The sequence below is a fragment of the Gallus gallus genome, chromosome 1, assembly GCF_016699485.2.
Source record: "Gallus gallus isolate bGalGal1 chromosome 1, bGalGal1.mat.broiler.GRCg7b, whole genome shotgun sequence".
Classification (NCBI taxonomy): Eukaryota; Metazoa; Chordata; class Aves; order Galliformes; family Phasianidae; genus Gallus; species Gallus gallus.
Window position 1 is genome coordinate 3,170,351 of NC_052532.1, and position 25,351 is coordinate 3,195,701.

Here is a 25,351-nt window from a genome sequence, read left to right on the forward strand (position 1 = left end):
AAAGCAATGATACCATCCTCTCCTGCTTTATCACCTGGACTGACCTGACCTCCTCTGTTCTTTGTACTGGTAGCAAAAACACTTCAGCATGCATTTGTGTCTCCTTTCAGTGGCTGTCACCACAGATGGGGCCTCAGCTTGTTCACAGAGGAGGCAAGTGTGGAGAGTACTTGCGTTTGTGCCTGCCTCAAGTGTCTGGCTTCAGTGGTTGGCCACAATAGCTCTAAGTCTATAGTAACTCATTAGCAGGTGATAAAAGTACCCTGACATGCTTCTCTGCCTTTGGACATGGCATGTCTGTGGGTTGGGCAAGACACTCCATGATGGACAGCAGAGGTACCTTAGCTGACCTGGGAAAGTGGCAGCGTGAGGGTCCATCTCTAGAGGAGAAAAACAGCCACGTGCTTCTTTCCTTTCATGACCGTGGGTAATGACATAGCAAAGCCGGTGGGTGCACATGATTAACATGGGCAATTCCTCCTTCACAGCTTTGTTTACGCATAGCTCCCAAATACAGCGTGCCCCTTTAGGCCATCTTTGGTGGGATGGGCAGGAGAAATTTGTTGTGCCTCTAGGGAAAGAGGTTTTTTGTGGTGAACTGAAGCCTGTAACTAGACTCTCCTTACGCAGGAACTTGGTGACAGAGCGCTCCCCCATCTGCTGATGCTAGGAGAGCAGGCCGTAGAGAGTTAGACTGGAGCGTTACAGTTTCTCTGTAGTCTACAGAGTGCCTCTTGTGAGTAGTAGTCACCTTCCTCAGAAACCGCGTGCCTTGGGGCCACCAAAGCCCTGGTCTTCACAGCCGGCTCCAAAGACTCCCTGTTTAACCTTACACTTGCATGACAGATAGAGAGCACTCCCTCCCCTCCACTGACCCAGCAGCACTGGGATGCAGTGCAGTTGTCCCTGCATAGCCACGTACCACTTGTGTTGGCATCAGCATCTCATCCCCTTCCCCCTCCGCACACACATCCCTCTCCTGAATCGCTGCTTTCTGTTGAAGGAGGATGCTCTCTCTAGCAAGAGGCTCTTTGTCCAACCTCTCCAGTGTAATTCTCTCCTGCTGGCCCAGCTCTGTTGTTCAGCTCAGTATTTTCTCTCTCTCTCTCTCTCTCTCTCTTTTTTTTTTTTCTTTCCCTATCTCTTCTTCCCTCCCTCCATCTTCACTTGCAGCTGGTCTTGGAGACCTACAATGTCCCTGAGCTGTCAGCAGGAGTCAACTGCACCTTCGAGGACCTGTCAGAGATGGATGGCTTGGTAGTGGGCAGTCAGATCCAGTGCATCTCACCAGCTGCCAAAGAGGTGCCCCAGATCATCACAGAGAATGGTGAGTACCACACAGCTCTCAGTTCTTCCTCCCTTCCTCATTCCTTATCTTTATGTCTTTCATCTTGCTTGTTCTCCAAGATTTTGGCATTTGGGAGCCTGAGAACAGGTCATGCAAAGCACAGGGTAGGGATTATGCTGCCAGTGACTGCTACAGCTGTAGCATGAGTGAGCTGCATGTGTGAGTTTGTGTGTAAGAGTGTTGAGCTACAATATCAGTACCTGCATTTAGGTGCCTATATGCGTGGTAGTACATGTCTTCAGACTGCCACCGAGTGGTAGTTGCCTATATCTAGCAAAGACAAGAGTCAGATGAAGGATCTCCACTCGTTTATTGCCCAGGATGGTGTGGTACATCCCAAGTAATAAGATTGGAAATGCTCTCAACACATCCCATCCCAGCACTAAGAAAATCCTGCAGACCTGAACAGTCCTTTCCACGGTTTTATCCTGTTCATCTTACCTTTAGATCTGTGTGTTCAGTTGTTGTCTCTGTCACTGGCCATTTTTTGCTCCTGTGCTTATGCTCATGTTTGTTGCTGGCTCCATCCCAGAATGATTCAATGCAGAAATACCTTGTCTCCGAGGATGGGCCCCTTATCCCCAGCCTCATGCTCTTTTTGGCTTCCCTTCTGAAATGCCTTTCTTGGTACTTTCAAGAGCACCTGTGTCTCTTGCAGAGATTTGCTATAAAAACCTCAACTCTATCGATCACCTCATGAAGTGCAGAGAGGATGTAGCCATTATATTCCTTGGCTTCTTGTGAAATATTACTGGAAAGCCTTCAGGGATCCCTACAGGCCATAGAAATGAAGTTACACAAGCTGTCACCATCACCTCCCCCTGCTCTCCCCAAGCTGCACACAGCTGCATGTGCTCTCCACTGAGGACCCAAAAGAAGCCCCCAAAGGGCTGTTCCCATTTTCAGGTCCCACTGAATCATCAACTATGTTTACTTAGCAAGATAGCTGCCAGGAACTATTTCCTTGATATGGACATCTGTCTCAGGCCCAGCTACAATTGACAAGCAAGCAAAAATAGCAATGGTAGCTCAAGGCAGAACAAGAGAGAGAGAGATTTATGTGGTTTCCAGAGATGCTGAGCACCTGCAGCTTGTATCAACTTCAGCAGCTGGTGTTCTGCACCTCTGCAAAGACCACATCCTCCATGCGTAGGGCCAGAAACTGGATCTGAACCAAAGGATGTGTGGCTCTGTAGAACATCTGATCCCTGGAACCATCCAATCCTCACATCCTGTTTTAAAATATATGCAAGACACTGGCAAAGTTGTTAAATACGATGTGGTTAACAGAGCTGTCAAAGCCGGCGGCAGCAGATGGGCAGCAGAGTCGAGCACTGGCAGCAAAACGTGCTTAGTGAAGTGTGTGGTTTGTGTGTGCATATGTGGTATGTATGTGTGTATGCCTGTAGGTGGATGAGCCGAGATAAATTGTCGAGTTTACTTTGGCCTGATTGATTAATGAATCTTTCAGGTGAGAAGGAAAATAATAGAGGAGAAAGGGCCAGCCAAGCCAAAGTCTTGGATTAAACATGGGTCCCTTCCCCACCAAATTACTGCAATTACTGTACCCAGTCATTTCCCACAGGTGATGAGTTTTGAATGGGGCCTTTGGCTTTGTGAGAAGAGGTAGCACTTGACTGCTTGGCTTGGGAGCAGTGGGAAAAGGGGAGTTGGTATCTAGAAGCTGAGGCTCAAGCTTTGCTGCTGATGGGTCTGCTGTGGAAATGGATTGGCACTTCCAGAAGCACACAGAGGCTTGTGGATGTCTCTCCCACATTAAGCTGGGTTGTTTGTAGCCAAAGACTGGCATGTATGGACACTGGGGTGAATGACATGGAACCCCTACCCTGTTTTGAGTATTGGCCTATATTCAGAGATGATAGATAATGATGGTGAAAAGAAGATACACCCTATCTCCCCCAGGCCCTTTCCTTTGGTGGACTTAAATGAACCTACAGGAATGAAAAGCCTTACAGACAGTGCTCCATTTGAATGAGCTCCTTATTCCAGGCATCTCCATCTACTCTTTGTGCTTAGCTTTCCTACTTGCTGACTTCATTTACCATAGTTTTGAAATCAGAGATTTATTACCTAGACCTGTTGGTATCATCCAGCACAGACCTTGCTTGCAGTTTTTCAGTGGTGAAGACCTAATCCATCACCACAATACCATGATGGGGGAAGATGTACTTGTTGGAGAACTGAGCTGTAGACAGATTTTATTGCACTTCCTTCACCCACTGAGGATAAACTAGCTTAGGTACTCTGGACCAGCTTCTGGTTCAGGCTGGTGGCATGGCCAACTGTGCTAATACAGTCACAAACTGATGTATATATTATTTTTTTTTCCTAGGAGACCATCACATAGTCCAGCTCCAGCTCAAGTCCAAGGAAACGGGCATGACCTTTGCTAGCACCAGCTTTGTCTTCTACAACTGCAGTGTCCACAATTCGTACGTCAAGTTCCTTTGATATCTGTTTTCTATCCCAATCCTGGATCTGCCACAGAACCCAGTGAGGCGTGTGTCCCTCAGGAATTTGGTCAGTTGTGGAGGAGAGCAGCAGTCAGAATTACATTAGTAATGGTCAGCATGATGCTTTCTCTCCTGGGAAGACCAGAGGTGGCATAGTGAACATTTGTTCCATTTACGATCCTCCTATGGAGGAGGGCATTGCCTTGAGTAATGGTACATCATCACATGCCCCTCAGGGAAAGGGGGATCAGTGGAAGTTTGCATTGAAGCAAGTCAAAAAACAAACTGACTTCAGCAAAGGGCCCCTTTGCCTTTCTAGTAAGCAGTTGTTTGTGGATGGTTGAATTCTGCCCAAATATAAGCACCTCCAACCCTTATCCATATCAGTCCCACCAGCAGGGTCCTGCCCCAGTGGTTAGCATGAGTTTGAGTCCCAAAATGTGGAAAGATGGGAGTTGTGGGTTCCTGTGTAATGTGAACAGAGTGGGGACCGCCCAGCTGATTTCTTCAAACCCATCTTCTCTATCTTGCAAGTTCCTTTCCTGCCCTGCACCACATTATCATGGGATTTAGCTGGTATGCAGCAGCTGCCCCACCAGAGTAAGTCTGCCAAAGCAGGATGATGTTCTTCCAGCACGTTGATCCACCCCTGAGCAAGACTGAGCGGCTCTGTCACCACCACTGAGCCATCAGAAGTGCCAAAAGCAGATAATTACTGCGGCTCAGCAATTCACAAGCAAAGGCAAATCCTATTTCCGTGTTCCTGCTGCTTTGACAAACAGTGTCAGAAAGCAAGTGTTGGGGGGGAGAGGAGGAGAGATGGTGGTGTTAAATATTTATGGCATGTTTTGGTTCCTTACTTGACAAACTATAATACACTATCCATTTTTAATTTGATGTATCAGAGCAAGCACTTGTTACCAATTTGAAGAACAGCTCGCTGTACCAGAGCTGAAAGTGGATTGAAGTTGAACGAGATTTCACAGAAAGACAGGACTGAGGGTGTGCGTCTGCCTGCTGCACTCAGCCAAGCTATCCTGGAGGCAGTTTTTTCCACTCCTGCCCATTAAAAACCCAGTGGCACGTACAGGCCAGGAAAATTTCCCTCCAAATCCCTTTCAGGTATTTCAGAGACTGCAGCAGCATGAAGATCTCTGACAGTGAGCAAACAGGAGTTGTTACCATCCAGTGCTTGTTTTGTGTAAGCAATTTATTATGGCTCAGTGTGGTTCCTGGTGGACAGACATCATATCAAATAAATAAAAAAAAGTGATGTAGGTATAAGTCAGTGCTGTAAAATAGTCTCGAAAAGGTGTTTGCAGCTCATACTCTAGGGGGACTATGGGATATAGGAGTGCAAATGCTTGCAAGATGGTGGGAATGGCTCTCTCTTATACTCTGAATAGGTGACTTCATAAATATGCCTTTTGCTTCCCAAAAAACTGCTAGGTCTTTCTGTCTCTGCTGAGACCAGGAAGAGTATAGCCAATATATGTGCAGGATCCCCATCACTCTGAGCACAAATCATAATAATAAGCCTGTGGAACAGCATATCTTGCTTGATCCTGAGCTTGATGCATACCACTTTCTGTTTGGCCTCTGCATAACACTTGAGGGAAGCAGAATCAGCCAGATGGATCTGCTGGTGCACCATGACTGCCCTCCATGGCCATGACTATTCTTTCAGCCCCTACTCTGGGCACCTTCTAATGATGTGTTCACAGCTCTCAGGGCATTGCTGCAGTTTAGCACAGAAACAGTGAGGCCATGACAGTTTCTCATCTGATCATGAATGTTCTCTGATTTTTAGACTGTTTTTTACACTCAGAATCTTGTTATGGGCAAACGGGGAAGACACCTTGTGTATGAAGCCAAGGACCTGTTGTAAATCTCATTGAAAGTAGTAACAGGGTAACCAAAATACAACAAAAAATATCATTAGTCTAGTTAGAATGATATTAAAGCAGTCTAAATTTTCTAAGTAGTATAAGGCATGTCAGTCACAGTGAAACTCAGCTCAGGCCATGGCAAGCAAAGTGCCATCTGGAGACCTGATGATGTCAGGCCAGTTCAAAGCCTATGGTTTTCTACTAGTATTGTAAAAGCAGCGTTTGACGGACTATTTTTATCTCTGACAAGCGCTCTCAACCTCCTGGTCTGTCCTGTTTGTTGAAGAGGCCAGGCTGGCCAAGTGACTGCTCTTTCCCTCCATCTTCAGGTGTCTGTCATGCGTGGAGAGCCCTTACCGGTGCCACTGGTGCAAGTACCGCCACGTCTGCACTCATGACCCCAGCACCTGCTCCTTCCAGGAGGGACGAGTCAAGCTGCCTGAGGTAGGCAGGGGCACATGCTGTGTGGGAGGGTTTCTCAGAGATCATGAGATGATGTAGCCTTTTTGTTTGGTTCAGACCAACAGGCTGTGAAGCCTTCTCCAGCTCCAATCCCACCCTCTCCCTGTTTGGCTTGCCCTGCACAAAACCCTCACTTTTCCCTCTACATCTCCTCTTCCTCATACTGAAACCCATTTGAAAGATGGTGCTCATCCCCAGCGTGTTGGCGCATCATGCAGAGAAGCTCTGCCCAATGACGCAGCTGTCTGTCAACAGCAAAGTGCTGATACCTCCAAGCTCTGCTCAGAGCCATCATATGCTGGGTCATGGTCCTTGCCAAGATATAGCCAATATGTGTGTGCTGCTGGGACTAGGAGGGCTTGGTGGTGGCCTCCATTCAAAAATAACGCACACCTATAGGGAGTGTGCCACCTCGGGAAGCCATTGCATCTACCAACAGTGGATGACAAGTCCCTGCCTGGGAGCAATAAAAAATGCTGGTCATGCATTTCTACCTGGAGAGAAGAAGAGGATGCTGCCTCTAAGCAAATACTCCAAGCTACTTAGATCCGGGGAGTATTTAGGGCTATGAAAACAGTGGCAGTGTATTTCAGAAGTGCTTTGAGGATGTTGGTGGCTTTGTGTGTTTGGTGCCTAATGGCCAGTACACCAAACTTCTTCCAGCAGAGGCCAGGGAATGCCTCATTGCCAGTCTCTGAGCTAGAGCTGAACTGGACCTTGGGGCTTAATACAGAGCTGGCTGCTGCACTGCAAATGCTATCTGGCTGTATTGTAACTAATGAGCACTTGCAGACAAGTGGAGCTCAGGAGAATACAAATAGGAAGCCACTTAATTACTTCCTGGTCAGGAATGGTCTGAAAGCATCCTGGCCTGTCTGGTAAATGACCCGAGATGGCTCGTTGTGTGCCTGGCCCAAGGGACCAGTACCCATTAAGAGATCTGATATCTGCTGAACCACTGGGCACAGAGGCGGCTGCTGAAATCTCCATCGACGTGCGCTGCATTTGGAGGCTGAAATCTACGCTTCTCCCTGCACTGCTTGCTGGGTCTTGTGTTTTTAAAATATTGCCTTTCCTATCCCCTAGCCTGTGCCCCAGGCAACCCAGTTTGTTGGACCGAAGGACATGCTTGTAATGGTTTCACACTACTATGGCATCCCCTGTCCCCTCCCACTACTCCCTTAACATATGTGCTGGCTGAGATGTCCTGGAGCAGACATCCTGAACTGCACAGGCATCGGGACAAGTCATAAATATTCACGAGCAGGGAGGTTGCCAGCTCTTTGTCTAGCAGGTTTCAGCATTTGCTGTTAACCTGCTGGAAAACTCACTGAGAGCTTAGAGGGTGGGTATTTGATACCCTCTGCTTGGGGTGAAGTGGTGCAGAAGGCAGCCCAGGCTTCAGCCCTATTCCAACCAGATGGAATTTATTACCTTGAATACCTCTCTCTGGTGACCAGCGATAGAACCTATTGGAATGGCATGAAACTGTGACCAGGGGAGCTCAGTTTGGGCATGAAGAAAATGTTCTTTAATGAGAGGGTTGTTGGGTATTGGAAGAGTCTCCCCAAGGAAGTGGTCATGGTACTGAGCTTTCTGGAGTTCAAGAAGCATTTGGACAATGCACTCAGCCGGATGGTCTGATGTTTGGGTGTCCTGTCTGGAGCCAGGAGTTGGACTTATGAATCTCTTCCAACTCAGGATATTCTATAATTCTGTGAAGCCTTTGGCAGAATTTGGTCAGTTTTGGTGGATGCAGTTCTCTCTATCTTCCACATCAGGAACTGGAGGTACCTCACCCTCTAGAGCAGATGGCATTTGCTGGGGCACTGTCTCATCATTCATCTCCAGTGGCAGGTTTTATGCACGAAGCACAAGACTCATCTTCCTGGTTCCCATCTCTCTTCTCCTCCAGCTGCTGCACATGAAAGACCTACAAGTCTCAGTGCATCTCCACCTGCCTCAGCTTGCCTCTCCACCTGCCTCTTCTTTGCATCAGAAAGATCATGTGAAACTCTTCATCATCCCAGTTCCATAGGGAGAGAATCATCTGGTTTTTACTCTATTTCCACTAAGATCTTGTTCTGAAGAACTGGAGAGGAGACAGTTGACTCGCTGTCTTCTCTAGACCTCCACATTTGAGCACACTTTTTCCATCACTGTATGACCTCTCATTGGGTTTCTTAAAGGTGCCACCTTCAGACAAAGAGACAGTTCAAATCTGAGAGGATTTGTCTGTTGGTTCTTCCTATCTTGTATCCCCTTTAATAGAGGTTTTTCTGCTGAGCTTCAAATACTCACAGTCTGATCTTGCAAAGCATCAAGTAAGTGTACAAACCCCTAAAAGACAACTATTGATCTACAAGGAATGACAGCATCATGACATACAGGCACATTAAAATGGTCATTGCTAATGATGGTTCCAGCCCCTTTGGCTTCTGCAGCAAATCCACATCTGGGCACAAAGCTCTTTCCCATGGGAGACACATTTGGTTGTCAGCTGCTCAGTTCAGGGCTGTTTTTGCTATCTGCTGCACAGATTAAACACTTCCCAGCACTGGAAAGAGTGGATAATATCTGCAAAAATAATGGCCTTGCAAAACTGAAGCTATCAGTGACAGCTTTCTGCTTGGCAATGTGAGAAATGCCTTGTAGCTTTAGAGTTGTTCTCGCTGCTGTCTGAGGCTCTCGAAGACAACAGAACAGGGAAAGGACGGCATCAGCAATGCATCCTGACAAATGCATATTTGCCTTCTCTGCATGGCCAGACAGGTTTTGTCAAATTACACTTCAAACTTTATCAATTTACACTTTTGACAAATTACAAAGTAAATGCTGCGTATACATCCCACACTTCTCTTAAGAAGCCATCTTCTCACTGACTCATCTCCACTGAAATCTCCTCTATTTTTCAGTTTCACCTTTAGTTCTTTCCTTTTCTGCCCTGTACTGAGCTTATTCATTGAGTTCTGTGAACAGTAAAGGCCAGGCCTGGTTCTCCCTTGCCCTCTCAGACCTCCACCCACTTCCTGATGATGTAACATGACTTGTCAGGTTAACAGGGCTGAGGTGCACTTCCAGCCCTCCCAAAGCAGTCTTCAGTAGAGCTCCCAACATACCATCACTGTGAGTAGGTCTATTTTTAATGGCTTTTCATCTCCATCTGCAATGCTTCTTTTCTCTGCAAGTACTTTGACTCCCTAAGGATGCAAAAAGGGTGTGTTCAGCACCATCTGGGTATGAGTGCCTCTTAAACGTGTAAGTCTTGAGGACATAGTGATAGGAAACTATTACAAACGTGGGATGGTTGGACCATCCCATTTGCAGTCCTTCCCTGAGACTACAGAGCAGATTAGCATGGCTGGCTTCCAGGATCATATGGTCTGCTTGTCCCATGAATCTCTCTGCCAAGCAAATAAATATTAGTGCTACTTTGTCACGTGGATCAGGGCCAGAAACTCTCTCCCTCTGTAATCATCATTATTGGCATGCCAAACCTACTCCCCTCTCTGACACTATGGTTTTCACTTTCCCTTTGCTGTCACACCTACCTCTGGGTGATTTCTTTCTCTCTTTGCCTGTACAGCATCTCACCCTTGAGTAGGTTGAGGCTTCCCACTCTCCAGATGGCCTGAGCTGCAAGTGGTCTGTTCAGGCTGGTACCCATCACCCTAGTACCAGCAAGAAGCACAGTGAAGGGACCCTTGTGCCCTTCTGTGCTTTTGACTCCACCATTTCCTTAGCATACCTCACAAGCTTTTGGATTTCCATGGGTTCAGCCTTAATTTCTTTCAAGTCTTCTTCATGTGCACAGAAAAAAAAAAAATCTTGATTTTTTTCTTTTCTTTTCCTTGAAGTATGAGTTCTCAATTAGTGCAGAACACAATGAATTTGAGACTGACCCCGGTGGAGAACAGAAGGATGTTGGCCATTATCCGTGCTGATCAGAAAGGAAAATGCTGTTTATCTCTGTATAGTTTGTGACCTACCATCCAAAGGGGCTTTTGAACCATATTGTGGACTGCTATGATCAGCCAGTCCTGGGCTAGGACAAGGCAGCTGTCCTTCTATCACCCTGCAAAACGAAACCAAAGGTGACAAATAGGATAATGAGACGCATCCCACACTGTCTGCAAGGAGCCAGGATTTCATACCTGTCATTTGTTCAGTGCTTGGTGAATCAGCTCTGCCCATAATGGAGCTGAATCAACTGCTTTTGGTGCCTTGGGAAAACCCGTGTTTGCTCCTGGTTAAGAACTCCAGCATGGTCATAAAGCAAGAGTATTTATGATTATGGTGCTGAACTCAATCAAATGGGGTTGACGATGTCTCTGGATGATTTGTGGCACAAATACTACACCTTGACGTATAATTTCCCTTTACAGCAGGTTTTTGAAAGCCAAGTGCACTCACTTGAAATATACTGAGTGAGTTCTTGCTTTATAAAAGGGAGCTGATATTATTGCAATTGGAGGCAGGAAAGGAGTGAAGGATGAAAAGAGACATTTTAATACTTATGTGAATTTTTTTATTTGTTTGCTATTGGCTGGCTTTGTTTTTTTTTTTGTTTTTTTTTCTTTTTCCTAAACAAAGCAGGTAGTAAAGATTGAGAGAATCACAGTCTAGAGAGGGGATCGGGCTGTGTCTATATTTGTTTATTGCACATTCTGTTTCCCCTTCTGACATTTGCTGTTGACCACTGCAAAAGTCATGCTGCAGTGGCAGCGTTGCACTGTGAAGCATTGTGTTGCAGCCTAATGACCAATGAAATCAACCCTTCCTTATTGACAGTGTCACAAATTAAGAGCTCATCCATTCTCTCTGTAAATGGAAAAGGCAGCCAATAAGTATGAGAGGTAAACTGAGGCACAGAATGATAAGCCAATTGATATGAAGTGTGATACGAACTCATCGCACCTGATGTCTGCTACCCAATACACCTGGTCCAGTGGCATAGTTCTCATGTCAGCCTTTCCCAAACATCTGCACAGGGCTTGGCTGCTTGGCTGGGGGTAAGATGGAACAGCCTACTTGAGTTGATGGGATAAAGGATTAAGTCTTCTTTTGTGCCGTCTTCTGAAAGATGAACACTATCTTGTTCTGGGCCTTGCAAGGATTTTAGCTTTGTGTAGGGGAAAAAGAGGGAAAAAAAGGCAAAAGTGAAAAGCAAGCCTCGATAACAAATCTGTTATCTGCTGGGTTTAAAAGATACATAATCATTTAATTACCTTGAAGGAGGTTTTCATCTTTCTCTGCTCAGCCGATTTGCGTGTGCCTGTGTTTTTCTTCCTCCCCCAAACAAGCTTTTTATTAAAAGGATTTTCATCTGCTGCCTGAAAAGAGAAGAAAAGATCTCGCACCAAAGTGTTTTATGTAGAGTTGTACGTGCTAATGACAGTAAAGCCCACATAAAAGAAGCAACTGCTTCAAATATTAATTTGTCAAAAGTGGTAGAAAGCTGTGTGAGCTGCATGCTGGCGAGCAGCTGCTGGAGAGCAGAGTGCTGCTTCGCCTGGTGCTCACTCTGCCTCTTGCTGAATGAAGAGCTGTCCTGGCAGCCTCTGCAAAGAAATGTGCTGGTTTGTTGCTGCTTGTTCCTCTTGGGGGAGAAGAGGGAGACGGGAAGGAAAAAAGAAGGCAAGGAGAGATAATGACAGATCGATCTGAGCTGGCAGGCACCTATATTTCCCTATTATGGTGTTTTAGGAAACTCTGCAGCACCCTACCTGTCATGCTGGTGCATCCCAGCCTGGCTCAGGGAAGGCTTTAGGCAGTCACCTTGTCACAGAACAGGCAGGTCTTGAGGGACCCCAGATTATAGAATGGCTTCGGTTAGAAGGGGCCTTAAAAGACCATCTAGTTCCAAACCCTCTGCCGTGGGCTATTTGCCACCCACCAGAGCGGGCTGCCCAGAGCCCCTTCCATCCTGGCCTTGATTACCTCCAGGGATGGGGCATCCTCAGCTTCTCTGGGCATATGCCCTCCTTTGGGAGGAGCAAAAGGAAAGTGCCCAGCTCCTCCCAAAATGCATCCCTGCAGAAATCCCTGGGTGGCTGTGTAGAGGTGGGGTTGGACACCCCATGAGCCACCTGATGAATGTGGTGAACTCTTTGCTCCCTTGTATGGACAAACCCTCTAGCGATGCATCTTCAGTCGTTGCTGTGGCAACCGCTCTGTTTTCCTCCTGCTCCTGTTTCCAGCCTCTGTTAACTCGGCTAGAAAGGTGGCTGCTGGTGGCATCGGTTTGGGGAGAAAAGAAAGCCCACCCCTGCACAAATTAGTGTCTCAGGGGCATTAATGACAGCTGCAGGGAGGTCAATACCAGAGCACTGCATCGTTCCCCGCTTGTTGATTATCCACTCACTTATCTTAGCACCTGTCTATCATTAAGGGGAGGTGTAGTTTCTATGGAAACTGCAGAAACCTGCTGCATCCAAGTGATGTGAGAGGGAAGGGGACCAGCAGGAGAGGTGAGAGGACTGGGAACAGCTCCGGACAGGCAGGTAGCGTGCAGATCCTAGCAGAAAGAATCTGCACCCCATGCAGCTAAGATCTGGCATAGCACTGCACGCATTTGGTGGAACCTGCCTCTAAGCAGCATGAGGGCTTGGTGTCCATCACCTGCTTAGCTCACAGGAGGGTTTCCAAGTGTATGTGATGGAGTCTGGTCTTGTTGACATCCTGTCCAGGGGATGGCAGAGGGGATCCAGGAGGAGTCTGTAGTTGTTGGTGTGGATCGGGTTGTAGGTCAGGACTCCTGCTGATTTGGAATTTCAGCCCTTGTTCATTGTTTAAGCATTTTTCCAGAAGCAGAAATGTGACGTGTTGAGGATACCTCCACTTCAGAAGCAGTCATTTAAAGAATTATAAGAAAAAATTATTATGGAGTAGATTGCCTAGAAAAGTTGTGGATGCCCCATCCCTGGAACAGTTCAAGGTCAGGTTGAATGGGGCTTTGGGCAAACTGCTGGCAAACTGGATCACTTAGTTCCAGTGCCTCCCATAGCAGGGACATTGGAAATAGATAACCTTTAAGGTTCTTTCCAACCCAAGCCCTTCTATTAAATTAAACGCAGAAACTACAGACAAGGCAGAAAACTTTCCCCTTGTTCATATAGGCCTGTTGGAGCATGGTAATAGAAGGGAATGCTGCTCAAAGGAAGTATCAGGCATTATTTGGGGCCATGGATTTCATTTCAGCAGATGAGAGTTTCATTTCTAGCTCTGAGTTGGTTTGGGCATGTTCACTGTGGGCATTTCTGTGCCTCTGTGTCTCTCAAATCCTCTTATGATTTGGCTAAGCACTTTCTGTTAATAGGTGCTTGTACAATACCTGGAGCTGTGGTCTCAATGGGGGCTGTTCACAAGAAGTCTGAGCATTTGCAGATTGGATACTTTGCTTTCATGAGAAGCCATTGCTTGCACTGACTTAAACTGAGGTGAAGAAGATGGAAGGACTGTGTGTGGATTGTTCTGTTGTTTTTCTGGGTACCTTTTATCACCTCTGAGACTTTCTGTTCCATCATCTTCCAGCTGGTAGAGGAAAAGGATAGCTTCTGCATCCACTTTTATCAGGTTTTCTGATAATTGTGGAGGTAGATTTGCAGGAAGTCTGTCCTGATGCAGGGGAACTCTATCATGTCTCTGTTGAGACTGGGAACCAGACCACAACAAACTGATAAATGAGGGATAAAGACCTCTCTGTGAGCTGTTCATCTTCCACCAATACACACATTTTTTTAATTTGGGTCTCAAGATTTAGCCTCTCCAACCATGAGATATATTTGTGTAATTTCTTGGAGCAACTGAGGGAAATTTGCTTGAATGTAGATGTGAGAAGCATCTGATACTCAATACAACATGTTATTCATACCAGCTGGGCAGTTCATCTTTGTAATGCAAGACTATTTATCCCACAGGACAGAGTCATCTCAGAATGCAACAGAGTAATATTCATCTGTCCCCACCAACACAGCACCCCTGAAATAACATCAGGAACAGCTTATGTTGTTTTGATAGCCTGAGTCAGTGCAATGCCATTTCAAAGCCTCAAGTGACTACAGGAATTTCTGGCTATCTGGACATCTGTTAGGACTGTTAGTGATCCAGTGACACTCTGAAATTCAAGGGAAAAATTGTTACCAAAGAGGAAAGACAGTTCCACTTCAGTCTTTGCATGGCGTGATGGGTGGCCTGGTTCTCAAGAAGGAATTTTTTTGCTTTTCTTCATTGCAGCATCGTCTGCATTCACTGCTTTGGAATGTGAGCTTCTGGGACCTGGCCAAGGAGAAACGTTGTCAGGATTTTGAAGCCACAGATAAGAAGTAATGCTGGACTGTTTCTCCTGCCCTGACTGGGACATCTCCAAGAGGCTGAGCCCAGAATCTCCTTCCCCTGCTTTGTCTTTGCACATAAGTCCATTTGCTTTGGCTTGGATGTTATCTCATGCTGTCACAGATCTCAGTGAGGAGGAGGGTGATAAGAACCATGATATCATTGTCCTGACTTTCCCATTGTGCAAGCCAGGGTATTATGATTCTTTGGGCTTCTGTCCTGATTTCCAAAGGAAGCAGGGTCACATCAACGTGGTCTGTGTGTGTTCATCCAGTCCATCTGTTACTCAGTCTCCTCTGTTGACTTCTGAAGTCACTGTCCATTTGCAGCCTAGTTGGGCCAAAGAGTGGAGCTCTCAAAGATATTAAGTTCCTACTAATTTTGTAAAATATGGGAAGGTTAGAGAAGAGAGTTTCCATTCTTTCTTATGAAGAAACACTACAGCTTGTGCTCAACACTTTAACCAGATGGCAGAAATCCCCTCATGAGAGTGCTGCCATGTGACTTCTCATTGTTTCAGAAGGAGCATTGGTTGGTTCCCTTAGCATGCAAAAATCATTTGTGGGCAGAAATATATGGAAAACCTGGCTTTGTTGAATGACATGTTGATGTTATTGGCAGTCATGTAGATGACCAGTAAGGAGTACTATTGTAATGCTGAAACTTTGGAGACTCATTGGTATTATGTTACAGAGTATGAATTTGCAATGCTTTACTATGCATAAAAGATCTTTAGAACCTCAGAAGTAAGCCCTTGCAGAAGAACAGAAGTCACACTATGCAGTTACATGTAATATAAATAAAGAAGGTAGACATGGGTGCTTTGTAAGCTGATTGTGCTCAGCTGTTCTCTGCGCCATGCTTTCTGTGGCTTTGCACAATACAGTTTTACCATGGGTGATATCTTAAAAGGACTGGCTTACCTAGCTATGGTTTTTTTTCACAAGTGTCACCCTCCTGAGTGCACACACTTATACTTCTTATGATTTCAAAACCAAGCATCTGTCACTCAGGAAACACCAGAACTGAGATTGCTTCCACATCTCTTGCTTGAGCAGATGTACCTAATGGGACAATCACCTACTTTTATTTTCTCCAGTCCACACTCTCCATCCAGTGACCAGAAGGTTCCTGCTTTCCTGATCATCACTTTTGCTTCTGAGTATGCGTCAAAAAGGCAAAAAGCTGAAGAAGTGCTAACATTGTGTCTCTATTTAAAAAGGATTAATGCAGAGCTTAGCTAATTATGGCAGCCTGACCTTGATCCTGGTGAAATAATGGACCGGATGAGAAGGGCTCTATTAATAAAGAATTAAAGGAGGGTAAAATCATTAATGCTGATCAGCAGAGATGTGTGGACTGACTTCAGAGGCAGAATTGTCTTAGGTCAGGATCCAGCTCTCAGAAGACTTGGGCCACTTCTCAACACGGCCTGCATGGCCTTGGGGCATCGCTTTGCTCTCAGTCAATGGGATTCAGCAGTGAGCCACATGAAAGGAGGTTGGTTATCTTCATTTAACTTCTATTCCCATTCTTCAATCCAACTTCAGTCATTGCTCACTAGCTTCCATAGCACCAAAACCAGGGATGTAAGAGGCAATGGCAGATGAGCGAATTCAATCTGATCATACTCCTTTGTCTAGCAGTGATGTCTGTGCAAGTCACCACTGAGGTATGTAGCTGCTAGAGTGGGCAGAGCTTAAACAGGGCCACATCTCTCCCACAGACTGAGCTCCAGCCTCCAGATCAGCCACCTTTTCCCAGGCACCAGAATCACTTTCAGTATCTGACAAAAGAAAGCTGCTTTTTGATCCTGAGTGCATGGAAGTCTCTTAACTAGAAAGTAACCACTGGAAGTGACAGCTATGCAAGGACTCAATTACCCCTTTGTTGTCTCTGCAGATGTTTAGACTTCCCATAAATCCTGTTGCTTTCTCCTCATCAGCTGCCTTTAAAGTTCTGAGCATTTTCTCCGTGTGTTATTACTTTTGCTGTGCCAATAAATAAGTACACCATCAATCAAACTAACAGCACTGTAAACTTAAGAAGTGAAGATAAAATATATGGTGCATTAAAAAATTCTTTGACTGGGTAAGCTTTTTGTAGCTGGTTTGATTGCTGCTGGTGCCGATGTAAATTTGGGGGAAATATGTCCAGAAATTTATGAAGCTTGGAGTCCTGCCTGAAAAACATTGACCTGATTCCACTTTATAACCTAATAATGTTCCCTGGCACCGTTCGTGTAAATTTTAAATATAATTTTATGATGCTAGGAATTAGTGGTGTAATAATGTAAACACAACATGGACTATAACTCACCCCTTTGCTCCCGTAATGCCAAGCTTGTGGCTGCTTTGTTCTCCAAATTACCGTGGGCCTCGGAAGTTGTGTGAGAGTTTAGAAGTGATTCATTGGTGGAACCACCTTGTCATCCGAAGCTCTCTGCAGCAGTGCAGGGCAGCTGCTAAAGGAGTGACTGATTTTGCTTGGGCAGCTCTGACCCAGGGTGACTGTGTCAACATGCAAGAGCGAAATTCAAGCAACATATTCCAGTCACTCCCTGCTGCCTCTTGTCTGCCAATGTGATGTTTTCCTGCTTTTTATCCAGGAGAAATCTGATTCCTCCAAAACCAATGGCAAAAAGTCTTTTTGTGTGTACGCTTTCTTTCATTTTTTCCTACTTCTTTTCATTCCTTTCCTTTCTCTTTCCTTATTATTGTTGTTCATGGGCTTGGTTTTGATTTTTTAAATGATTTTTAATCTAATCTAAGAAACAGGGCATCCAGATGCTGTGGCCTAGATATTTTTATAAAGAACCAATCCATGTCTCTCAAATCTTACCTTACTGGATTGATTAGAGTACATAGTAGGTGGGTGAGAAAGCCATAGTACATTGCATCTCAGTAGAACAGATGGATTAAAAAAATAATTATTATTTACATAACATGTGAGTAAATAACAATCTGAGTATCATTTCTTGTGGGATCCAAAAGGGCTTGAGCGAGGAATAAACAGTTCCCAGTTCCCACTTAGGTCATGTGATAATGTTGGATATTAGTAGAAAAATCTTTTCAGAGAGAGTGATGAGGCATTGACACAGGCTGCCCAGGGAGGTGGTAGTCACCATCCCTGGAAGTGTTCAGGAAAAGGGCAGATGTGACACTGAGGGACGTGGTTCAGTGGGCATGGTGGGGATGGGTTGATGGTTGGACTTGATGATCTTGGTGGTCTTTCCAACCATACTGATTCTGTGATTCTATGTTCCTTTGGGGCAACATGGCTTAGGCAAGCACAGAGATGGCTGTTATGAACAAAGGATATATAAAGGAAAGTTTAAAAAACAAAACAAACAAAACAGCAGCAACAACAGCAAAGTGACACTAAGGATTAAGAACTGCAAGTTGATGTCAGGAGGAAAAGTGAGCTAAATGCATTGAGTTTTAAAGAGAAGGAACTGATGCTGGATATCTGGATCTGAATAGTGAGAATTCTCTTTTGGGCCAAAAAAAAAAAAAAAAAGGATAAAAGGATGAAAAATAGTTTTGAAGGGTTGGCTTTCTTGACAAACATGCCTACAGAGCAGTCAGAAAAAGGTGGGCTCTAGTTTCCCTCTGTAGAAAGTGGAGATCCTCTCAATGCCACCATGGATCATGAGGGAGCAACATGAAGCAAAAATATGAAAGCTTCCCTCATGTAGATGCTCTGGATGAATCATAGAATCGCCAAAGTTAGAAAAGACCTCCACCATCATCCAGGCCAACCATTCACCTACCACCAGTATCTCCCCAGTAAACCACGGCTCTTAGTACAACATCTAAATGTTTCTTGAACACAAGAAGTGCACAGGAGAAGACAGATTAACTGGGAGCCCAGTGAAGGGCACAGACTGCTAGTAGGTGGATGGGTCATTGTTAAACCCTCAGGGATGATTTACTCGTTTCCCTGTAGGATGTCTGCAATTCATAGAATTATAAAATGGCTTGGGTTGGAAGAGATCTCAAGGATCATCAAGTTCCAACCCCTGTGCCACAGGCAGGGTTGCCAACCCCTAGATCAGGTGCTTGATCAGATTGCCCAGAGCCCCATCCAACCTGGCCTTAAACACCTCCAGGGACAGGGCATCCACAACCTCTCCTGTTCCAGCACCTCACCACTCTCTCAGTAAAAATCTTTCTCCTGACCATGTAAAAGTAAGTCAAACCCATGTTGCTTCAGAAAATGGAAAATGCTTTGGTGAGATCTGGGCTCATGGTACTGGCTATAAATAGCAATACTAAAACTGTACTAAATAATTTGAGGAGCAACCCCATGCAGTATCACGTGATCTACATGTTTCATACCTGGGAAATGATGATAACTCAGAACTTCTGATCTGTCTCCAGTTTTGACTGTGAAATAACATGATGAGATCCCCAAGAAATCGTAACTAGACATGTACGCGGCACCATAAAGGGAGCAAAGCAATTAGCTTAGGGCTAAGACCACACAGCCTCTGAGCGCTTTCATCCCTCTCCTTAGCAGACTCTTCATGATGGCACTGCACTGGGGACTCACTCAGGTATAGCAGTGATGAGTGCTGTAACACTTATATGAGAGAGAAGGAGACAGGGGGCTCTCATATTCCTGAGACTTCGTTACTTCTGCTACAGCAAAACACATTTGCAGACATTCTATGAGGAGTTATAAAAGTTATAAATAAGGAAAATTAAACTAGCAACAACTCAATGAGTGCAGCTCATTTCTTGTGGCGTTTTCACTACAAAAGCTCTCTGACTTGATAACTGGCAAAATTTGGTGATTAGAGGAGTGCATCACTGCTGATATGAGTAATTGGCAAGGGTGGAGGATATTATTTTTAAAGGGCTGACTCATTTGGAAGCATTTAAGGAATAGAATGAAGCTACACACACAAAATTAATCAACAAGAGTCAGCTTTCACATATGCCCTGCTCCAGATTAAACTAGCTTTTAGCTCCTCTGGAATCTGAACCAACTCCCCTTACAGGGGAAGGCTTAACTTATTATATCCCAAAGACAAGTGGGATGGAATTGTACCTTTCCTTTGTACAGTAGTTGCTAATGGGTGCTTTTACTTCCCATCCATGATGCAAAAAACTGCTCTTCCAGCATAGGTGATGCACACTGCAGAGAAAGGACAAAGAGAAACTGATCAAAATTGGTAAGGAGCATTCTGCTTGCCTCCTGCTGCAGGGTCATCTCAGAGCAGGTTGATGTTGTACCCTCAAATGTATAATCCTGAGCAGGCACCCAGAGCTGACTGGGCAGGGCTTCTCACAGGCTACAAAATGAGTTCTGTGTTTGAATTTGAACCCAGAGCCTAGTCCAAGTTCTTAGCTTTTATGCGGCACATCACCTAATGAAATTGCCTTTTTCCTCCCGTTTCAATTAGAAAGAACATTAGGTCAATCAGATAAAGCCACACTGGGAGGATTTCCTCTTTATGGCGCTTGCCTCTTCAATTATCTATAATGAACTTCCTCACAGCACTGCAAAGCTTTTTATATGCAAACGAATCCTGTTTTGGGGCTGCCACAATCGCTGCTTGTTAATGAACTTGAAACAAGTGTTATCGGAAAGGTTACAGCACCAGTGGTGGGGGGAACGGGATAAAGCTAAACAAGAAAGACCAGCCTGCAGAGCTGGGATTGGCCTGCAGGTAACATAGTTGACTATCTTCAACCCCCGTCCTCCAGTCCCCTTCAAAGGCTTTTCTGTTTGACAGACATCAGGCAAAATGCCCACTCTTGGGACATGGCTGCTCAGCAGCAGATAGGGCTTTCCCATCCTCCTGTCCCACTGATTCACTCTGCCAATGCATCTCTCTCTCAACCACTCTAGCTGGGGGAAGAAAATAATGAAGAAGATGGTGCCAAGGTCTGTTCTTATGCCCAAAGAGAGAAATTTGTAGGCCCTGGAACATGTTGGGTAGCCAGGTCTGTGCAAGGGAAAATTAGCAGGTGTGGAAGACATAAGGTCTCAAAAAGTATTTACATATGGTGTCAGGTGGAGTGATCACAACTAGACACTCTCACGCTTACTTTAACATAGCCCAGACCACTGGGGTTGTCTTTCCCCTTCCCCCTGGGGTATTGTTGGGCTATATCACACAGGGTTAGGTTATGCCTCACTTCCTAAGGCTGAATAGCTACTTAACCCTGCAGCTAGCCTACATAAATTCCTTGATAGGATAAACACATGGAACCCAAGGCTAGAAGGACTTTCTACACTGCCAACCCTTGCCCACTTGTTAAGAGAAACACTTCTGTGGAAGTTCAACTATTGTGTCTCAGCATTAGTAGTTCCCGGGAATATTTTGTTATGGCACAGAACAACAGCATGAGCAGGAGGTGTTGGAACAAGGTGTAGCTCCTCAAAGATTCCTGGGAGTCTAACCAAGCCTCCTTCTCCACTGCTTCTGTCTTTTGTGTGATGGAGCACAAGGCAACTTCCACCTCTCATATACATGGCTTCCTGGGGCATCCTCAGAAGTATCTGGTTAGTGAAGTGCTGCACAGCACCAGAACTCCAAGACAACAAGGAAACACTGTGTTAGAACTCATCACTGTGCAATCTATTCAGTCAGGTTAACACGATAGCCTATTTGTCTCCGTTCATGGCAGTATATGTTATGGAAACCCTAATGTCAGATTAATGTAGTCAAATTGCAACCAGACCCAAGATGATTCACCTTCATCATGCTCCAGTGACTGTGTGCTGGGCTGTTCTGATGTTAGCCTGGGCAAGGCAAATTGAAATCTGTCGGCAGTTGTCAAGTACTTACACCATTAGCACCCTCCAGTAAGCAAAGATAAGAAATCAGGTTGCCCCAGAGCTCTTCCATCCCCAATGGCAAAGACAGACAGACACTCTTTGGGGACTGAGGAAGGCTTCCAGATTTCATTACAGCTGCGTGCTGGGTGGATGCTGGATTTTCTTCCTGCCCCTGGCCATGGATCGGCTCACACCCACAGTGAGATGATTGATATCTCTTGTAATTCTGTTTCTGGTTGGTCTAAGTGCAGATGTTACACGTCTAATCCATTTCTTTATCTTCCTAAGCTGTTTGCTTCAGTAAGATGTTTCCACCATCTGCTCTAACAAGCTCCCAGGCTCTCATAAGCCATAAATTCCACTCCCAAGCCCTTAAATTCCTTTTCTCATTCTTCAGCCCTGGATCAGTATTTTTCCTGTTGTTGTCCAATGTCACAACTACAGGTTAAGCATGTATCTCTTTAGGTAAAAGTTCTCCCTGTGTCTGCTTGTACCAACTGAACCTGACTAGGGATGCTCTTGGGATGATGGTTGTTTAAGGAATCCCATTTTACATCAAAGTGTCTTGGATTAGCAAGACAAACACTGTAATAATTTCCCAAAGGGTTGATGGCTTCCAGTGGTCTAATGGTGCCATGAAGAAGCAGTACTTTGCTGCTCTAACTAAAGCTGTGCAAATTCATCTCACTTTGAATATGGCCTTCTCCTTCAGATTTGGGTGCCCAGCCTGCTACATGGCTGAGTTAGCCACATCCACCAAGTATTGCCTCTTTTTGGAAACAATTGCAAATCTTTCCTGGAGATCTTCATACATATTAAGTAAGAATTGTTTCTTGGTATTATTTTATCTATAATAAATAGCCTGTCCCTTTCTAAGCCAAATCAAATTATCTTTTAAATAGCCCAGACTCTGGTTTACAGTGTCATGCTTGAGCTAGCTGGAGCTGTGCCTTTTGCACAGTGGTGCATTGGTTTTTGTGAAGGAAAGGAATTTATTCTGTGATTTTGCTTTCTTCACTTCTTGTGCCATGGCACTGTGACCAGGCAAAGTCCCTAGAGGGGGCAGAACTGCTTTTCTACTACCAAATTAATGGAGCAGGTATTAAGAAGCACCAGAAGTAGCATTTTTGGGCCCTGAAGGTCAAGGGTCTCCACTGAGAAAAAGGAGATGGGAAAAGTCTGTAAAAGCATTCCTTCCTCACCTCATTATCTGAGCCTTCTCAGTAATGCCCTACGAGCCCCTTGTAATAGGCTGAAATGGAGGGAGGCACAACAGCTTTGTAAAAGGTTGAAGCGGAGCACGAAGTGAGAAGATTGAGGACTCCACGTGGGTTTGGGAAAATCATGTATTGACTTATTGCGTGGTATTCTTTCTCCCCAGGACTGTCCACAGCTGCTGCAGGCCGAGAAGATCCTGGTGCCAGTGGAAGTGATCAAACCGATCACGTTGAAGGCCAAAAACCTGCCCCAGCCACAGTCTGGCCAGCGAGGCTACGAATGCATCTTGAACATCCAGGGCAATGAGCAGCGGGTGCCCGCCTTGAGGTTCAACAGCTCCAGTGTGCAGTGCCAGAACACTTCGGTGAGCAAGCCTTGCTGCCTGTGGCATGTCTGGGAGGGCAAGGGAGGACCATGAGTGCCTACAGCACTGTCCTCATGGGATCTGGTGTTGTGCTGAAGCCCTGTCTGTCTTCCCATATACCCAGTTCCAGCTAAAGTCAGGGGAAGACTGGTTGGCAGATTGCAGACTACCTCTTCTGCTCCTTAAGTTTGGTTTGTATTACCCAACAGTAGTGCTACATCCTCGGATCCCAGCATTTGGCCATGCTGGAGCACCTTAGCGAGGACCAATAGATATTATCTCATGGTTGAACTGCCTATACCCTGACAGTGCCACATCCTTGTCTGCATTCCAGTTGGTTTCTGAAGGGACAGATGTTAAATTCAACACTGATAATTAATGTTATTAAATGTGAGAATTAGTGATAGACCATAAGAATCCACATAAACAGTTTAACAGGCACCAGCAACGGGTCCGAGATAAGTTTGAGCCAAACCTTCCCCATCCACTGATCCACCCCGTGACCTCTGGTTAATCCCTTTAACACCTCCACTTCCCTATCTGCAGTGCAGAGCCACTAAATCTCCTCGCCAGAGCCCTCTGTGAGTCACAATGGTGCTGTCACTACAGAAATATCAGTCCTTGGGGCATACACTGGCATTGCTGCCAGGAGCTGTGAGTATGTGTGATGGTGGTCTCCTAACACTCCTTCTCCAGAGGTTTCTCCATCGGATTCATGTCTCCTAGACGTGCATTTGAGTCATTCTCATTGCTATTATGAGATGATTTATTAGCCAAAGAGCTAATTACAGGCTTTAGCCACTTCACTGCAGCTCTGCCACTCCACGCCGGGCAGGGTTTGTTAAAATCCATCATAACATATTCTGCTGCATTAAGCAGCGTGCTGAAGATTACAGGCAGTTCGCACATTTCATGATCTGTTGCAAAAAAGACTGTTCCCAGTGACGATGTCATATTTGTTCCTTTTTCCCTCTCCTTCCTGATTGTCATTACTGTTTAGTGGCCTGTGAGCATGCACATTTGAGTTTCCACAGAAATGAAGGGGTTGAGAAATTGAGAAGGCATTACACTTTCTTAAAAAATGATATATATATATATTTTTCACAACAGTGAAACCTGTGGCTAAAGGAATATTAAATAGACCTGAGCAGAGTCTACAAATCTGTCCAAAAAGTCAGTGCAGCCACCTTTTAGAGTCATGAATTACCTGGCAGAAACAGGGCGATTTTAGGTACAGTTGGGCTAAGTGAGAGACTGACTGCCTCAACAGTCCTACAGAGTCTCTGTCAGCCTCCTAGTTTGTGTTATTCAATAATTTAACCTGATTTTGAGACATAATGGTGACTGTTCTCATACTACCTGCATGCTTCAAGAGGCTGCTAGTACCTTGGACCAGAGAATTTGAATTCACTGAATTCCTGGATATATTTGCTAATGGGATGCCAGAGTGCTGTGACAACACTGTGTTGATTTTTTGCATTTGTTTTGCTGCCAGAGCACTCTACTCCTGAGCTGTGCAGTGTGGCAGGACAGAGTGTCACGCCAGTGCCAAAGCAGTCTATGACCTCTCTGATGAGCATTGCCTGTAGCATTCCTGTCCCTTGTTAGGTGATGTCTCAGGTGGGCTTCTGTCTTCTCAATGGGGATAATCTTATTTTGGACTAAACTCATCTCTTTGTTTTCCTGCATCATCTGTCTTCTCTCTTCCTCTCTTTTCTTCTTTCTTTTCTCTTCTTTTCCCCTTTCTCCTTTCCCCTTCTTTTTTTTCCCCTCCCCTCTCCTCTCCTCCCCTCTCCTCTCCACCCCCCTTTCCCCTCTCCTCCCCCTCCCTTTCCCCTCTCCTCCCCCCCCTTTCCCATCTCCTCCCCCAGCTTTCCCATCTCCTCTCCTCTCCTCTCCTCTCCTCTCCTCTCCTCTCCTCTCCTCTCCTCTCCTCTCCTCTCCTCTCCTCTCCTCTCCTCTCCTCTCCTCTCCTCTCCTCTCCTCTCCTCTCCTCTCCTCTCCTCTCCTCTCCTCTCCTCTCCTCTCCTCTCCTCTCCTCTCCTCTCCTCTCCTCTCCTCTCCTCTCTCATCTCTCTTCTTTGTAAATGTAATTTGACTTCTCTAACTTGAGAAATAATAAAGTCCCAGCTCTGTTTGAGCAGGTGGCTGTGGACACAGACAATAGGAAAGGAGTACTGTGGGTATGTCTCCATCGTGATTATTTCCTGTCCTGCCAAAATTAGCATTCAGTCTGGATCCACTGTGCTACAGTGAACCTCCACTCTGAGGGTCACCTGGCTTTAGAAGCAGACGTATGAGCTTGTTTGCAAATTGAATCAGACCCCTTCAACAGAGCTTTTTAGTCAGCAGAGTTGCTAGATGAAAACTGAACGTAGCACCTGCACTGCAGGCTTGGAGAAGGTCCAAAGAAGGGTGGGAGGATATGTTGTGATGTTGTGTCCCTGAAGGAATGCTATCCTGCCAGCAG

General features: G+C 45.5%; 1 protein-coding gene across 3 annotated transcripts in view; it reads left to right on the forward strand.

Moving 5' to 3' along the window:
• Positions 1-25,351, forward strand: part of PLXNA4 (plexin A4) — a 454,438-nt gene that overhangs the window by 339,834 nt on the left and 89,253 nt on the right. For 2 of the 3 annotated variants that reach the window (XM_040663912.2, XM_040663921.2), the window contains exons 7-10: positions 1,174-1,327; positions 3,702-3,801; positions 6,041-6,155; positions 22,681-22,881. In XM_040663912.2, the coding sequence (XP_040519846.1) occupies positions 1,174-1,327; positions 3,702-3,801; positions 6,041-6,155; positions 22,681-22,881 (570 nt within the window). Of the gene's footprint in view, positions 1-1,173; positions 1,328-3,701; positions 3,802-6,040; positions 6,156-14,408; positions 16,668-22,680; positions 22,882-25,351 lie in introns of those variants that run through there. The other variant, XM_015291826.4, reaches the window with a different exon arrangement.